The sequence below is a fragment of the Balaenoptera physalus genome, assembly GCF_965194825.1.
Source record: "Balaenoptera physalus genome assembly, chromosome: 12".
NCBI classification, from domain to species: domain Eukaryota; kingdom Metazoa; phylum Chordata; class Mammalia; order Artiodactyla; family Balaenopteridae; genus Balaenoptera; species Balaenoptera physalus.
This window is the reverse complement of record NC_138897.1, coordinates 1,203,810-1,221,945: the sequence shown is the minus strand read 5'-3', so window position 1 is coordinate 1,221,945 and position 18,136 is coordinate 1,203,810. Positions and strand designations below refer to the sequence as shown.

The window sequence follows — 18,136 nt, the reverse complement described above, 5'->3', positions numbered from 1 at the left end:
AGTAGGTTGATGCTACTTGTAAAATATCTGTTAAAATAAATATAAAATTACCAGAATAAACTGCTTATTTAATTAGATTAAATTGAAATCAAATGCCTGACCTCAAATTTCACTTACACGACTGATGTTGAATGTTGAGGTTTCTGGTGTTGGTAGATAGCTCAGGCTTGAAGTAATCATTTTGAATTGGTGGGTGGTCTTAGCAAAACCATTTAAAACTGATAGCTTTCTACACTGTTAAGACAAAAATAAGGTAAATATAGGCAGGATCTCTAAACCATTAATGTAAGCTGTTGTTACAACTTTATTGACTTAGTTTGTAGATCTAAATCTTTAAAAAAAAAAAAAAAAGCCTTAGCACTATACTACTGTACCGATTACCTACAGTATTTTGGTTGTCATATCTTTAAATATGACAAATATCAAATATCCTTATTTGATAGTAGATTTTTATTTGGGAAATTTCCCCCAATATAATTAATTCATCACGTTAAAGTCTATAAATTCTGTCTTGGATTCTTCATGACAACATAGATATTTATGGTAACTTTTTTTTTGTTAGTAAAACTAAGATAACCTGTATTATATATACTGAATTGGCTGATTGAAGATCGAAGTTCTGCTTTCACCAAAAGCAGGCTTTCAGCATTCGAAAAACAAAAAAAGCAACAATCTTGAGCGCCCTCTGCTGGCGAAGCCGCAACATACTGCACCTTCGCTTTTGCTTTCTCTCCCCAGCTAAGAGAAATGTTTTTATAAAAGCAACAACGGAATATGAACAGGAAACATGACAGCAGTGCACACAAATCGTATTCAGCATAGTGTTGGGCTGATAGTGGTTTGTGTGGTGTAGTCTCCTTGCATCCCTGGTTTTTAAATAAACTGTGTGGACTATTGTAAAATAAGGCCGGAACTACTGTACATTAGAAAATTATGGTCTCTTGGAAATATTCAGTGCTGGATTTTCATGTAGTTGTGTACATAGAGTACAGATTAAATTTCCAAACGGTTTCCAGACCGTTTTGCATATCTGTGCACACGCATCTTTGTTTTAAACATGGCTTCGATGTGTCACAAGTTGAGCCTATTTGAAATAGTTTATAGTAATTATTAGAAACAAAAAATTAAACTAACCGCTTAAAGTCACTATATTGCTTTAAATTTGATGACTTTTTAATATACTGGTTACGCCTTAATAAAGGCGGCTCTACTGTGACAGAGGCTGTCAGACAGTAACAGGCTTGACCAAATTGTCCTGCATGAATGTAAAAGTAAGTCTGCATTTTGCAAAAACAGACCTGACGTGTGTATGTGTGTATGTCCATATGTTCATAGATAATGTGCTGTTTTCTGGCATTTTTGATGATTATAAAATGTTATGTGGATATGTGTTATAGCAAATGCTCAAGCCACTATTGAAATTTCTCAAATGATCTGGTAGGTTGACGGTTTGAGAAGACAGCCTCATTCTGCACTCATGAAGCCCCCTTCAAACTCAGCAAGTAATATGTTTATAGATTTTAGGAATAATTTCACCCTTAACAGCATGTTTATTGTGTCTAGCGGACAGAGTGATCTGACGACGTGCATTGTCCTAAACACGGAGCTGATCAGTACCAAGGTTGTGTAAACTAGGTGAGGGCTTGCACTGGGTCCCCCCTCTCCTGAGTTTCTCACATTAACATGGAACGAGGTTGTACTTCCTTGTTGAGGAGGTGAGCTTTGCATTAAGGCTTTTTTTGTTTATCTAAAAAATATAATAACCACATTTTCTTTTCTATTTTTTGATTTTTTTGATGTGGACCATTTTCAAAGTCTTTATTGAATTTGTTACAATATTGCTTCTGCTTTTATGTTTTGGTGTTTTGGCCACAAGGTATGTGGGATCTTAGCTCCTCAACCAGGGATCAGACCCGCATCCCTGCATGGGAAGGTGAAGTCTTAACCACTGGACCGCCAGGGAAGTCCCCGCATTTTTTTTTTAAATGTTAAAATATTCAAGAAAAAAAAATATCTTATGTGATAACTATTTGGTAAGCAAGGAAGAAACCTTAAATGCTGAATATAGAATAGTCAGGCAAAATTTATTTGCAGGTAAAAATGTAGAATATGAAATATTCTTTCAGAATAGACTTTTAAATGTTTATTGTGTAAATATAGATTTTGACTTTTAAAAATTAAGGTGATATAACATTAAGAATTATCGTGCTGATACTTATTTAGGGAGCTTTTAAAGCACAGATTATTGAGCCAATAGACTAGAACGACTAAAAGAAGCACTTCTTATTTCGCAGATCACTGGGGCAGTAAATGATAATAGCCAAGTTGTCTATGGGTGGGCGGTGCCTGCGTGCAGGACAGATACTTAGGACTGAGGCGTTCATATCCAAAGATGAATGAATAAATAAACTGGAGAATAAGAAAAAAAGGGCTACATCGCATCACTTTAAAAAAAAAAAAAAAACTAATACTTTTAATTTAAACTCCAAACTGGAAAAAATTATTGCTGTAAGATTTAGGAGTTAGATTTAGTGTAAGAGTTTCAATTATTTGAATTGAAGGTCTGTACTTATTTTTTTCTTATTTTTAAGATTCTACTAAAAGTAGAAAATATAGGACCGATTTGTTTCAAAGATATTTAAAAGAAATGTGTTTTTTTATAGGAATTTCAACTAGGTTAAAGCAGTAGCCCTATGTCAATTTTGTTGTCACAATCCAAATTCTGAATGATGCGGGGCTGCTGCGCTGATCCGAGAATAGTTCAGCCGCTAAAAGATAAACAACGTTAACAGTAATGTTATAGTTTCCCCTAAGTAGTCTCTCACGTGTGAAGCTGTATTTCTGCCTGTGTAGAGTCGTCGCGAGTGCATTTGCTAGTAGATTGGAGGCGTTTCTGTTTTTCAAATTGAGATGTATTTACAGGGAAAATATAGGACAAATTAAAATGATATTTAGCTTTCTGCAAGAGTTTAAATTGGCTTTTTGACATTTTGCATCTTATGGTTTGCTATACTAAAATACTTTCACGTAGCAAATAAGGAAATGTGAGTTTTAGAAGCAAGCTTACAGTACTTGGATGTTCACATAACATTGATCCAGGGGTAATATCACGTGAGGAGCAGTTGGCGGTGCGTATTTTTATGCCTTTTGTTTTCTCTGCTACTAAGTTTTTATAACACGAGACTTCTACATTGATTTCTTGGGGACTTAGGGGGACTTTGAGACGGGCTGGAAAGGCATTGTGTTACTGAGATAAGGTGGGGTCTCATTCGTCCATGGGTGCCTTAAAAAACCTGACTGATCTTTTCTTGATTAAGCAGGAGGATACCGTATTTACCCTTCATTGTTGGTATAAACCATTATTTTACTGAGAACCATTAGCTGTTTAAAACTTGGTACATAAATTAAAGAGGAGCTAAGTGGATTTGTGATCGTTGCCATTAGTAGCGTTTTAGATTATACAGGCAATTATTGTGCTCATTATCCCAGAGCAGCCCCTTCCCAGAACCATTGTGGCATCTTAGACATTATGCACAGATTTTCCCTTGGAGATTAAAATTTCCAGTAGCGTATTTAATTTTGTTATCACAGTTGTTTCAAATCAAACAAATATTATGACAAGTGGAAGAAAATTTGCTTTACTAATATAGGAAATTACAAAAATGTTGAAAATTACTTCTTAGTGTACTTACCTTTTCTTATACAGTCATAATTACTTCAACTGATTAGTAATATATGTTAGGGGTAAAAAGGTTTTGAAATCATAGTAAAAGGTATCTGGCCTGTTCAGATGTTTTAGGAAATTTTTGAAAGAAAGAAGAGTTTCACATCAAAACTCAAGCTACCACCTTCTTTATAGAATCTGTAGCTTTAAAGTTAACTAGCTTTCATATTGAATAGTTTTTGAGTCCAGGTTGCATTTTAGACAAGTTGAAGAAACTTTTAAGGGTGTTCTAGTGAAATGAGTATAAAATTGAAAGTGACCTTTAAAAAAATAGTTGAAATATCTCTTTTCTTCTCACTGTGCTTTGTTAGAACTGACCGCCCCCCCCCAAAAAAAGATCATGCTATGTACTATGTACTATGTGCTATGTACTGTGTACTATGTGCTATGTACTGTGTACTATGTGCTATGTACTATGTACTATGTGCTATGTACTGTGTACTATAGCCCGGCTGCAATTATGTTCCGGGAAGAATAGTCATAGTTCAGGAAAGGCTCCTGAGAGAAAGCAGGGAACAGCCCGTTCCCGAGAAGCTGTGTTTTCTCTGCTAAACCTCTCATTCGTCCTTTAAATTAGAAGGGGTTGGTGAAGACGACATTTAGTTATGTCACTAGTCAGGCACTTGGCCACGTGTGTCCTCGTCAATTAGAAAGGTATTAATACTTTGAGTTAGCTGAATACCAATGTGCAGTGGGCTGCTTGTAATGTTTCCATCCTATATGGGTCATTTTTTCAAAGGAAACTTTGTCCTCGTTCCTGACTGTTTTGTCCCAGCTCTTACAGTCCTTCACTGCCGTGATGCAGGGGAAAGTGTGAGGCAGTGGTTATGCATTTTGCAAGACAGTGATTCTTTATTTTATTACAAAAAAAGGCCAACTCTGGAAGGCCAGATTAAATCATTCCTTTCACTTTTTAATGGGATTTGGATGAATAGAGTAAAATATGCACTTTGCATTCATTGATAGCATCTTTACGTTGAGGTAATTGAGTCTTTTTTCCCTGACTGAATGAGTAATGACTTCATCTGACCCTCCGCGAGGCTTGGAACTTAGGCCGTCTTTGTCACCGCAGAGGGCCCGGGCTTTGAAACATGCTCTACTTCCCTGGCTTAATTTTTCTTCATTTTAATCCAAAACCCTATTTTTCTCAATAATTCAAGCATAAACTATATAGTAGTTGAAGTAGCAGAAATTGCAAGGTATTTGTCCTGGTTCTGCCGGTTTTTAAATGGAGTTGATAAATCAGGCGCCATGGTCCCGGCCGCCGCTCTCACGGAGCTCCAGCCCCGCTCCACCGGGGAAGCTTCCAGAACCGTCGGCGCGGTCCTTCCCACTGCTCGTCCCGGCCCAGAGGTGGCGAGCCCGCACCGGCTGGCCCCATTGCCCACTCGCCCGGTTACTGCGCTGGAAGTGACCGCTAGGGCGGCAGGGCACTTCCCGCAGAGCCCTGCAGACACGGCCGGCCCGGCCGGGAAGGGTCTCATCTGCGCCCAGGCTCGTGGAGACAACGCATCTCTAGGACTTGCCTAAAGTCTCTGGGGTTCGGAGCCTGAAGAGCACTCGACCAGAGGAGACCACGTGTCCCAGGCGAGGGGGCGGGGCCTGAGGAGGGCAGGGCTTTGGAGGGGTGGGTCCTCTGTGGGGGTGGTTTGGCGGGGCGGTGGAGAGGAGGGGCCTGGTGAGGGGAGGGACTTAGTGGGGGTGGGGCCTGGAGGGGCGGGGCCTCTGTGGGCGGGGGCTTGGAGGCGCAGACTCTGCAGAGCCGTCTCGTCCCTGGCCCCGCTCCCACCCCCTGGGCCCTTGCAGGTGGGGACCCGTGGCTCCCAGCCCACTGTGCGGACCCTGCAGTGTCGGGTTTGGTGTGGAGGTAGGGCGAGTGCGCTAGACAGACTTCCAGCGTTGTTGCTTCTGGGTCCCTGTTGTCATTCCCATGGTTTCTGGAGCCTTCTAAAGGCCATGAGGTGTCAACCAACAGCAGTGCTGATGAGTGGCAGCTATAAGAAGTGACTTCATCCATAAGCTTGGTTAGAGAAGATTTCTCTTTTGCAGGATATATTACTGGTGTTCGCCTTATACGTCCTACTAGATTGGCTGTTTCTTGCAGGGTAAAATCTCATAGTTTACTCATTTTTCATAACCTTAGAGTTTAGCAAAAAATGTAGTAGGTGTTTAAACTTGCTTGTATAATGAATGAATTTTCTTCACTGCTGCACTTACTGGGTTTTCTGACAAAGTTTTGTGCTTTCTTTGTAACTACAGGTTCTAACGTTCTCATGAGGCTTTGTGGCAAACCCTAATCAAAACCAGATATAAACTAAATAGTGAAGTGTGGAAAAGGCTAGCTTTTTATTGGCCAAAGACATGGTATTCAAAAGGCACTCCAAAATAAACTGGTATTAAGTAGGTTAGTAATTATAAAAATTTTAAATTTGAGAATAATAGTATCCCATTTATTTTATCAAAGTTTTGGTAATCATGTTTTCTTTTTAAATTTCTCCAGAGTTTGTACCAGATTCAGGAGAAATTTGTACCAGTTTCAGGAGAAACTCAGATGGCAGATGGATATAACCTGATAGGATTCAGTCTTCTGCTAGTGTCATATAAATTACGAATAAGCAGTTCTGTTAAACACCTGCTGTGCCCTGGCCTGAGGGTGACCAGTAGTGATAGTGAGCTTTGCCACATTGTTTGGGCTGCTCCAGGCACCTCTGTTAGGAGATGGGTAACACCAGTTTACAGAGGAGGAGAGTGAGGCTTAAAGAGTGTAAGAACATTCCCCAAGGTCACACAGTTAGTAAACAGAGATTCATATCCAGGTTTTTAATAATAATAACAATGATAATAGTAATGAGAATAGTCATAGCATGCATGTAGGCTTGCTCTATACCAGAAGCTGTACTCCCTGTGCTGTGCGTCATCTCTTTCCCCCCCAGGTCCTGTCAGGAAGACATGTTACAGCCCATTTTACAGATGGGAAAACTGATGCTCAGCTTGCCCAAGGTTGTGCAGCCAGGTGGCAGAGCCAGCATTCAAACTAGCCCAAACATGGAGTCTTGAGGGATCTGAACTGCTGTACGGCATCACTTGTCCTCTTTGTGGCTCTAAAGCCCAGCACCGCCCTCCCCGCTCCTCTCTCTGCTCCCCATGCCGCATTGCACGGTAGTCTTTCAGCAGTGACACTAAGCACAGAGCAGGACTTGGTGGAGGTGCCGGGGCTTGAAATCGAAGCTGCGTGCTTCAGAAGAGCTGTGTTCTCTTCACTTGTAGAATGGACGGTGTTTGGGTATCTCGTTCTTACTGTCCCCGAGATCCCACACAGAACGCACACAAAAAAGGAACTAATTCTTATTGGCATAGTTTTCCCTCACGTTTTGCTCAGCTGGTAAATGACCCACAGGATGAATTGGAGTGTTGTGTGGGAGGACCTAAAGTCCAGGACTTCTGCAAATTAACAGGTTGTCATTGCAGGCTAACTACTCCACCTGTTGCTTTTCTTCTTAATTAAGAGAAGTTCTTTTCAGGGAGGCTCTTGGCAGAGAGGGATGACAGACATACTGTCCTGTTCTGAAGAAAATCCTAAGTGATTCCCTGACGTGGCACGTGCAGAGGAAAAGGCGCGTGTGCTCCTGGAAGAACTGGCCGGGCTGCCAGGCCGTCCGTGCGGCTCTCATCCCGTGTCCCCTTTTATTCAGTTGCTGGTTGTAACCTCATCATCTAGAGAAAGGATCCGAGTTTTTTGTGGTTGGATGGATACTCAGGACTCGTGTTTTGTCAGTAGACTCTTTCTGGAAATGCTCTGGGGACCGTGAGTCATTTTCAGAAATTCTCCCTAAATCTCTAAAAGGCTTTCCAGGAGGAACTGTGAATATCAGGAGAAGTTTTCAGAAGAAAATGTAAACTTAATACACTTTTGTATTTCAGTATAAAAAAGGCTAGTACAAAAGAAAATTTAAGAATGTGGTTCTGTCCTAACTCTTCATTTCCTTTCAGGTTGGTTTGCTGGACCTTGAGCTCAATCAGCTGACCAAAGCGCTGTTTCTGGCATTGGTTGCCCTCTCGGTTGTCATGGTGACCTTGCAGGGATTCTCAGGTCCCTGGTACCGCAGTCTCTTCCGCTTTCTCCTGCTCTTCTCCTACATCATTCCCATAAGGTGGGTTTAAGAATGAAGAAAAACAGATGTCTGGTTTCATTGAATATGATGTTATTGAATGTACTGTTCTCAGTGTGAAAGAAATGACCCACCTAGAACTAAAGAGGGAAGAACCAGGACTGACCCTAACCATAGCCACTTCTCACTCACTGCCTGCACTGACTCCTGAGAAGTGAACGTGAGCCTGTAACTCCTGGGAAAAGAAGGCCACGCGCGGCCCACTGTGTTACCCTCGGCCGCTGCGGCTCTCAGTGCCAGAAGGCCTGAGCTCGGGACCCTGCTGCCCGCTCTGAGCCCTGGCCCCTGGTGTGAACCCCACTGCCTGGTGTGAACCCCATTGCCCCCTGGTGTGAACCCTGCAGCCCCATGTGAACCCCACTGACCCTGGTGTGAAGCCCACTGACCCTGGTGTGAACCCCACTGCCCGCTGGTGTGAAGCCCACTGCCCCCTGGTGTGAACTCCACTGACCCTGGTGTGAAGCCCACTGACCCTGGTGTGAACCCCGCAGCCCCATGGGAACCCCACTGCGAGCCCCGCGCAGTGCCAGCTCAGCCGGCCTCCTGGGGCTGAGTCTCAGGGTCAGCACTGCACATCTTAGCTGTTAACACAGTCCTTCCTGCCTGTCCTTCTGCAGCTGCCAGCAGACAGCTCCTATTCCCATAGCTCTTAAGCACATCTTTTTTTCTTGGGAATTCCCAGGGTTTTTTCCTTTGCTTTCATTAATCTTGTTTTTCTTCGTTTCTGTTGCTTGTATCAGTTCTGAAATGTTATGTGGTGTCCCTTCACTACTACTTCTGTTGTATGATGCAAAAGGCCAAGTAAGAACTCTCTTCCTTCTTGTTTCTGGGGCACTTCTATCTTTAACTGATAGAAACCATTGAACAATATTCAAATTTTATTTTTTTAATATTTCATTTAACTCTCTTTATTCTATTTTTTTTAATTCTCTTTTAACTTCTTTCTTTCTTTAGTAAACTGACAATGTCAGTCTGTATATCCTTTTTTTTTTTTTTTTAAGAGTTTCCTGTGCTATACAGCAGGTTCTGGTTAGTTATCTGTTTTATACATAGTATCAATAGTGTATATATGTCACTCCCAATCTCCCAGTTCATCCCACCCCCACTTCCCCCCTTGGTAACCGTAAGTTTGTTCTCTACGTCTGTGTTTCTATTTCTGCTTTGCAAATAAGTTTGTCTGTACCATTTTTCTAGATTCCACATATAAGTGATATTATACAATATTTGTTTTTCTCTTTCTGACTTACTTCACTCTGTATGCCAGTCTCTAGGTCCATCCACATCTCTGCAAATGGCACTATTCCGTTCCTTTTTATGGCTGAATAATATTCCATTGTATGTGTGTACCACATCTTCTTTATCCATTCATCTGTCGATGGACATTTAGGTTGCTTCCATGTCCTGGCTATTGTAAATAGTGCTGCAGTGAACATCGGAGTGCATGCATTGTATATCCTTTTAAAAAGTCTGATTATATGGGACTTCCCTGGCAGTCCAGTGGTTAATACTCTGCACTTCCACTGCAGGGAGCACAGGTTCGATCCCTGGTCAGGGAACTCAGATCCCACGTGCTGCATGGTGTGGCCAAAAAAAAAAAAATAAAAGTCTGATTACAAAATGAGAAAGGTACAAGGCTTTCTGCAAATCTGGCTTGTTCTAGTTTTTCCATCAACAATTTTATATTTAGGGTAACATGTTCGGTCAAGCTTGGAGAGACTTACTAGACAGAATTATGACTGTACCTCTGTTTAGCTCCATAATATCTCATGCCTACTTCAGCATGATACTTTTCCTTGTTTTTCACAGTCTGAGAATGCAATTATACAGATTTAGCAGAAGGGATGAAAACCATAAAAAGTAAAAGTATAGAGGACACTGATTTAGGGGCTTAGGGCTTACATTTGATTCAACCAAGTTTGTTTTCCCATTGCAAAGTTTCCATTAAAATATGAGTAGCAATACTTTTAGTATTTACTAAATATGCTTTTGCATTTAATAAAGAATAGATTAAAATTTTTTTTTTGTTTTGCAAAATACACAATCCTGAAAAGTAAAGTGCTTTTTCTTCTACTGACCTAACACTCTTTTTTTAGAATTTTATTTTATTTATTTTTTTATACAGCAGGTTCTTATTAGTCATCAGCTTTATACACCTCAGTGTCTACATGTCAATCCCAATCGCCCAGTTCATCACACCACCATCCCCACCCCCCGTCACTTCCCCCCTTGGTGTCCATACGTTTGTTCTCTACATCTGTCTGACCTAACACTCTTAAAAGGCTTTGCCAGCTTAAGAAACAAGAGCTGTTTCATAGAAATTCTCTATAGAATTAAAGATGTTTGAGTCACCTGATCCAGTTTACTTTGTCTTTCAAGGAAAATAGTACAAGACATAACTCCTGTAACTCTAAAGTGAACGTATGTTCCTTAGATCGTTGTGTCACTCATAGCACAAAGCAAACGATCAGAACACTTCACGGGGCACGTCAGATTCCCTCAGGTCCGCAACTTGCAGTTACATGTCTCTAATGATTATGTTCTTTGTGCATATGTGTTAAAATGCTGCATAACAGTCTAGTTGGTCAGAAACAACCGTCTTGCCAGTGCTGGGTCAGGGAGGGTTTACCCACGTGAGGCGGACGTGGGCAGTACAAGCACGATGGTGTTCCATGAGGCGACGACGCGTTCCTTCCGAGCAACACTTGAGAACCTCTTGCCGATAGGGTGTCTTTGTGTAAACGCTGATGTCGATGAGAGCTTGTGTGGCTTGGGAGGCAATTTTTCTCTCATTTTCTGTAGGTCGGGCGGCCGGATCAGCGGGTGTGCAGGAGGCTTGCCACGGAAATGCCCACACGCACGTTCCACCGTCTGACCGCCCGGGGCAGCGCCTGGTGCCCTGCTCAGAGCTCTGCTCGGTCAGCACACCAAGAAGGGAGTGTCAAAAACGTTAGCTACCAGGTAGAAAATTCGCTTCCGAAGTTGGAATTAACTTTCCTGAAGTTTTGTTGAAGGAAGATTCTTAGGAGATTTTTGTCAAGTTATTTACAAGTCAGGTACCCTTTCTGCGACATTTTACAAGTTTGAGCTAACCTACCAGATATTTTCAGTAAGGCCTCATTTTCCAGGAAGCATGCTTGGGGAAAAGAGTACTTTCAACATTACTTAGACCTAGGAATGATATTCAGGTATTGATGGCTTGGGAAATTTGCAGCCTATCGAGGTTGCAGAAGATGCTAATATTAGAGGATTCAGCGTTTGGAAAGCATGCACAGGAGAGAAGTCCAAGGGTGTGACTGGACAGCCTTTTGCTGAAGAGTTTAGGTGTGGTACTCATGGATCCACTTAGCCATCTCAGCAGAAGTGAGGAATAGATGGGGTTGTCCAGCAGAGACCTGTGGAGGAGCCTTTTGTGTGGACGTGTGGACCCCCATGACACACCCGAGAGCCCCACAGAGGCTTTGAGAATGTTATACCAGCAGTAACACTGCCAGCTCGGACTGGGAGGGGCAGAGAAAGGACAAGATAAGAAGCCTGTGAGAATCCCAGATTCTGCAGGCTGAAGATGGGCTGATAGAGCCTCCTAGCTGTAAACACGTGCTGCGTTTTGGAAAAGGAAGAATAACTCAGAGGCCAGAGCTGGCATGGGCCAGGCAGAGGGCTGTGGAGCTGTGAGTCCAGAGGGTGGAGCATACAGTCACAGAGAATTATTCTCAGCTCTTGAAACCTTATGGAATCTGCCTTGCTGGGCAGTTTGTAGTTACTTATGTGTTCTGGATGTTAGTACTTTTTCAGTTCTCGGTTTTGCTAATAATCTTCTCAATCTCTAACTTGAATTTTTACTCACCCAGTGGTGAAATTATAAATAAAATTGTTAATTTTACATAGTCAAATTTATAGTTCTATTTTGCTGCTGGCTTTCAGTCTCTATATGTTTAAGAAATCCTCCTCTACTCCAGGATGGTGAAGCTGTCCTCCGGTGTTAACGTCTCAAAGTTTATCAGTTTTATCTTTTACCACTGGAAGTGTTTTTGTTCTTTTTCTTGTTGTTTATTGTTTTTTTAACGGTGTGAAGTAGTATTTTCACATATTTTTCCCACACCGGTCGTTGTAGCACCCTTTACAGAAAACACTCTTTTCCCCAATGATCTAGAGCCTCCTCCGTCACATACTAAGTTTTCATATATGCACAGGTCTGTTTTGGGTCCCCTGTTCTGGTCTGGTTGTATTTTCCTGACCAAATAACAAAGTGCCTTAGTTCATAAGCCCTTATAATAAGTCAGTATTTGATAAAAACAAGTCCTTCCTCCATGTTTGCTTTCCTTGGTCATTTGCATTTAATATTAAATCTTCCAAACCATGAATCTGGCATATCTCTTAATCATTTTAGGTCTTCTTTAACATCTCAACATTTAAAAAAATTTCCATAGGAATCTTGCACAAATTTTGTTAGAGCTATTATTAGATAATTGGTTTTTTTTTTTTTTTTAATTTTTATTTATTTGTTGATTTATTTTTAAGGCTGTGTTGGGTCTTCGTTTCTGTGCGAGGGCCTTCTCCAGTCGCGGCAAGTGAGGGCCACTCTCCATCATGGTGCGCGGGCCTCACGTCATCGCGGCCTGTCTCGTTGCGGAGCACAGGCTCCAGACGCGCAGGCTTAGCAATTGTGGCTCACGGGCCCAGTTGCTCCGCGGCGCGCGGGATCCTCCCAGACCAGGGCTCGAACCCGTGTCCCCTGCATTGGCAGGCAGATTCCCAACCACTGCGCCACCAGGGAAGCCCCAGATATTTGGTATTCTTAAATGCTGTTAATAAATACTGTTTTTTGAAAGAACTGTTTCCTATATATTTGTTGCTGGTATGGAGAAATAAAGTGGATTTCTATAAAATGATTGAATCCATCAATTTTGGTAAAACTTTATTGATTTTAATTATTAGTCTGGAATCTATTGGATTTTCTCTGTACTCAGTAGATAATCAGTAGATAATGACAGCTTTCTTTCTTTCAATTTTTTGCACCATTTCTTTCTTTCCCTTCTCACCATAGTAATGATTTATAGTGTAACCTTAAGTAGAAGTAATGATAACGGCCATTCTTCTCTTGTTTCCAATGTGAAAGGCAAAACTTTCAACATTTCATCAGTAAGCATGCTACAAGTTTTTACAGAACCCCTTTTCTATAATATATAATAGAAGTTTTTTCTACCTCTATTTGCTAAATGTTGTTTTTAAATCATTCATATCATTTAAAAAATACTTCTCCTAAATCCATTGAGATGATTTTTCATCTTAAATTTTTCTTCTTTAATATATTAATATGCTCAATTAAACTGATTGACTCTCTAATGCTATACCTACCTTGTATTCTTTGGGGGAAAGAACACAAGTTGGTCATGGTAGAGTACGCCTTCACGTATTAGTAGGTTCCATTTGCTTGTAATTTTTGTGAAATTTTTGCATTGGTTTACATGAGTGAGATTGACTTATAACTTTCCTTCTCACATCATTCTTTTGGTGTTTAGTATCAAGATTATGCTCTTCTCATAAAATATATTGATGAGTCTTCTCTAAAATATTTTTGTTTAAAATTGTAATTATTTATTCCTTGGACATATTTACATCAAGGAGGCCATGCCAGCCTGAACTTTTTGTTGTGGAAAGATGTTTGACAGAGTTGATTTCTTTACTAGTTTAAATATATTTCTTAAATAGTTATAGTTTAAATAGTTAACTTTAAAGAGTTAGAAAAGCTGCTTTCAGGCTTTTAATTTCCTCTTGAGAAAATTGAGTCAGTTTTGGAAAAGTTACGGCTATAAAATTAAGGCTATAAATAGAAAAATACCAGGCAATTCTTCTGTCTTGTTCAGTGTGATATTTGTTATGTTATCATGAAAGTACACTACAAAAGAGGCTTGATACCTAAATCGCTTCCATTTCATCTGTAATTATAACTTTTAGTATGTTAAGTAACTTTTAGTATGTTAAGTAACATCTTAAAACCAGATTGTTGACTGGTTTTAAGACAACATCTACTTGGGTCAATATATATTTGAACTAAGTTGAGCTGTTTTCTATTTGTTTCTCTCTCATTTTCCTTATATGTGTAATACAGAATTAGAGAAGGAATGTTGCTTTTGGTCTAAATATCAGCTGCTTTTATTGAGCTATAGAATTTGCATATGTATACATTTAATATGCATGTTAAAATAGAACTCTTAAAATTTTAATCTGCGATATCTCCTCTTTCCTGAGTTTCTAAGGTTCGTGATTATGAAGCCTCAGCAGAGTGTTTTGAACAATCGAGTCTGAACTGTAATTAGAAGTTAGCTTTAAATGAATGCTTATTTGCTTACATTTTTGCCATCTTTAGTATAATAGTTTTGTGTCTGATCTTAGTATGCTATATAGTATTTCAGTATTACTAGAAACAACTTATACATTATATCCCCTTGCACTTTTCAAGAAGTATGTCAACTGTACCTAAATACTCAAATTTTTTAAAAAATTTATTTATTTAATTTATTTATTTTTGGCTGCATTGGGTCTTCGTTGCTGTGGGCTTTCTCTAGTTGTGGCGAGCGGGGGCTACTCTTCCTTGTGGTGCACGGGGTTCTCATTGTGGTGGCTTCTCTTGTTGCGGAGCACGGTCTCTAGGTGCGTGGGCTTCAGTAGTTGAGGCATGTGGGCTCAGTAGTTGTGGCACGTGGGCTGTAGAGTGCAGGCTCAGTAGTTGCAGGCACGGGCTTAGTTGCTCCGTGGTATGTGGGATCTTCCAGGACCAGGGCTCGAACCCGTGACCGCTGCATTGGCAGGCAGATTCTTAACCACTGTGCCACCAGGGAAGCCCTCAAATTTTTTAAATTAAATTTTGTTAATAGTGTTTTCTTGTTATCTCTTCTTATATGTAGGATCTGTGATATTGATCTTCTTCATTTTTTTTTAAGATTTATTGATTGATTGATTGATTGCTATGTTGGGTCTTCGTTTCTGTGCTAGGGCTTTCTCTAGTTGCGGCAAGCGGGGGCCACTCTTCATCGCAGTGCGTGGGCCTCTCACTGTCACGGCCTCTCTTGTTGTGGAGCGCAGGCTCAGTAGTTGTGGCTCACGGGCCTAGTTGCTCCGTGGCATGTGGGATCTTCCCATACCAGGGCTCGAACCCGTGTCCCCTGCATTAGCAGGCAGACTCTCAACCACTGCACCACCAGGGAAGCCCTGATCTTCTTCATTCTTGATACTTATTTCTGCCCTTTCTCTTTTTTTTCTTGATTAGTCTTCCAGTGGTTTGTCAACCTTAGCAGTCTTAAGGTTGAGTTTATTGATTTTCTATGCTATATAGTATTTTTCTGTTTTATTAATGTTACCTTACCTTATTTCTTTCCTCTTACCTTCTTTGGTTTGTATTATTCTTACTTCTTCAGATAGATGCTTAATTCACTAGTTTTCACGTTTTTTCCCCTTTTTGAATATATGCAGTTGAGGCTATAAATTTCTCTGTAAGTACTACTTTGCCTGCATCCTAAAAGTTTTCATATGTATAGTGTTTTTGTTACTGTCAACTACAGAATATTTTAAAATGTCCACTGTGATTTCTTCTTTGACCCATAGTTATTACAAAGTTATTTCTTAGTTTACAACCATATTTGACTTTTCTAAGTATGTCTTTGTTCATATTTGACTTAATTGCATTGTTGTCAGAAAACATAGCATTCATTATTTCAGATCTATGAAATATGTTGAGACTAGTTATAGGACCTGATATTTAGTTGGTTTTTGTAAACATTCGCTGTGTGCTTGAAAAGAACATAGAATCTGAATTGTTGGCTGCAGTGTTTCATATGTCCATTAGGTCACGATTGTTCATCTTGTTTTTCAGTTTCTCTGTACCCCTGCTTGATTTTGTTCTGTACCTTTTCTAACAGTTACTGAGGGTTGTGTTAAAATCTCTGATCAGTATTGTGAATTCATCTATTTTTCCTTGGAATTCTGTCTGGTTTTGGTATTTACAAATTTTTTTTGTAAATACCAAAATTTTTTTTTTAACATCTTTATTGGAGTATAGTTGCTTTACAGTGTTGTGTTAGTTTCTGCTGTATAGCAAAGTGAATCAGCTATATGTATACATATATCCCCATATCCCCTCCCTCTTGTATACAAATTTAAATTGCTATATATTTCTGCTGAATTAGGCATTTTCTCATTACAAAGTGACTTTCTTTATCTCCGCTAAAGCTTTTTGCATTAAATTCTACTTTGTTTTATGTTAATATAGTAATGCCAACTGGTTTTAATTTGTTTGGCATGTCTTCTTCCATCTTTGTACTTTCAACTTTTCTGTGTAATTATATTTATATGTGTCTCTTGTAAATAGCATAAAGTTTAATTTTTATCTACTCCCATAATTTTTGACTATTTAGTGCATACACAATTATTGTAATACTGTTATATTTTTAGTTTAAATCTATCATTTTATATTGTGCTTTTAATGTGACTTAACTATTCTATATTTTTTCTCCTTTCTTACCATTTTTTAAATTATTTTTTATAATTCCACTTTTTTCTAGTAGTTTGTAAGTTTTATAAGCAGTTTCTGTTCTTTTTGTATTTATCCTAGAAATTAAAAACATTCTTTTTTTTTTTTTTTAGTATTAATTATCTCAACCCATCTTTTTTTTTTTTTTTAATTTATTTATTTATTTATTTATTTTTGGCTGTGTTGGGTCTTCGTTTCTGTGCGAGGGCTTTCTCTAGTTGCAGCAAGCGGCGGCCACTCTTCATCGCGGTGCGCGGGCCTCTCGCTATTGCGGCCTCTCTTGTTGCAGAGCACGGGCTCCAGACGCGCAGGCTCAGTAGTTGTGGCTCACGGGCCTAGTTGCTCCGCGGCATGTGGGATCTTCCCAGACCAGGGCTCGAACCCGTGTCTCCTGCATTGGCAGGCAGATTCTCAACCACTGCGCCACCAGGGAAGCCCTAAAAACATTCTTAATTTCTCAGTCTAAAGGTAATCATTTCCTTTGCATGTCACCTTAGAAGTGTTTAACTCCATTTACCCCTTCTGACCTAATCCATTTTTGTCATTTATTCTAACTGTAGTTATTCTTAAACTCCAAGATATTACTGTTTTACACATTCCCTCTTTTTAAAAAAATATTTATTTATTTATTTATTTATTTATTTATTTTGGTTGTGCTGGGTCTTAGTTGTGGCACTCAGGATCTTTGTTGCGGCATGAGAGATCTTTAGTTGCGACATGCAGACTTCTTAGTTGCAGCATGCAGACACCCAGCTGCGGCATGTGAACTCCCAGTTGCGGCATGTATGCGGGATCCGGTTCCCCGACCAGGTACCGAACCCGGACCCCCTGCATTGGGAGCACAGAGTCTTAACCACTGGACCGCCAGGGAAGTCCCTACAGATTCCCTCTTAATTTTGGTTTATCCATGTTTTGTTCTTCTTCTTGCATTTCACACCTTCCATGTAGAATAATTTTCCTTCTGTCAGAAATTTATTTTTTTAGTTTTTGTTTAGTGCTGGTCTTTGTTGGGAACTCTCTAGATTTTTGCTTGGCTTTTCTTCTTGAAAAATAGTTTCACCTGTGCATAGATTTCTAAGTTGTCATGATTATTTTACTCTCTTTTGGCTTCCATGGCTGCTGTCTATTAGCTGTCATTTAAGTCTTACTCCCCTGTGACCCTTCCAGCCTCTTTCAGATTTTCTCTCTGTTGTTGATGTCCTGCTCTCTGATATAATGTCTAGATGAATGTTTATTCTTGAATCTGTAGATAGGTTTCTTTCATTCATCCAAGAAAATTCTTAGTTTGTCTTTTTAAATACTGCCTTTGCCCTATTTTGTCACCTCTCTTTCAAGGTTGGTTAGATATCCACACTGTATCCTTTGTTTCTCCTGTTTTTACTTTTGTATTTCCCACCTTTTTGTCTCTGTGCTTTATTCTATTAATAAATAATATTCCTAGTGCCCTGTCTTCCAAGTCACTAATTTCATCTTTGGCTGTGTCTAATCAGCTATTAAACCAATCAGTTTCTTACTTTCAGTTATTGGTATTTTTTTAGTTCTAAAAATTTTATTCAATTTCTGTATCACATTGACTATTTCATTTTTATATTTGCCTATTCCATGCAAATATTCTTCTGATTGTTCTTGTGTATCCAGGTGTTTTATAGTTTGTGTCTGTCACGTGTAATATCTGATGCCTTTCGCAGTTTTGTTCTCTTGTATTTTTTCCTTGTG

At 39.8% G+C, this 18,136-nt stretch overlaps 1 protein-coding gene across 12 annotated transcripts in view; it reads left to right on the top strand.

The window, feature by feature from the left end:
• ATP9B (ATPase phospholipid transporting 9B (putative)) overlaps positions 1-18,136 on the top strand; it is a 225,459-nt gene that overhangs the window by 137,480 nt on the left and 69,843 nt on the right. For all 12 annotated transcript variants that reach the window (XM_082418507.1, XM_082418499.1, XM_082418501.1 and 9 more), the window contains one exon: positions 7,715-7,875. In XM_082418507.1, coding sequence (XP_082274633.1) covers positions 7,715-7,875 — 161 coding nt within the window. The remainder of the gene's footprint in view (positions 1-7,714; positions 7,876-18,136) is intronic.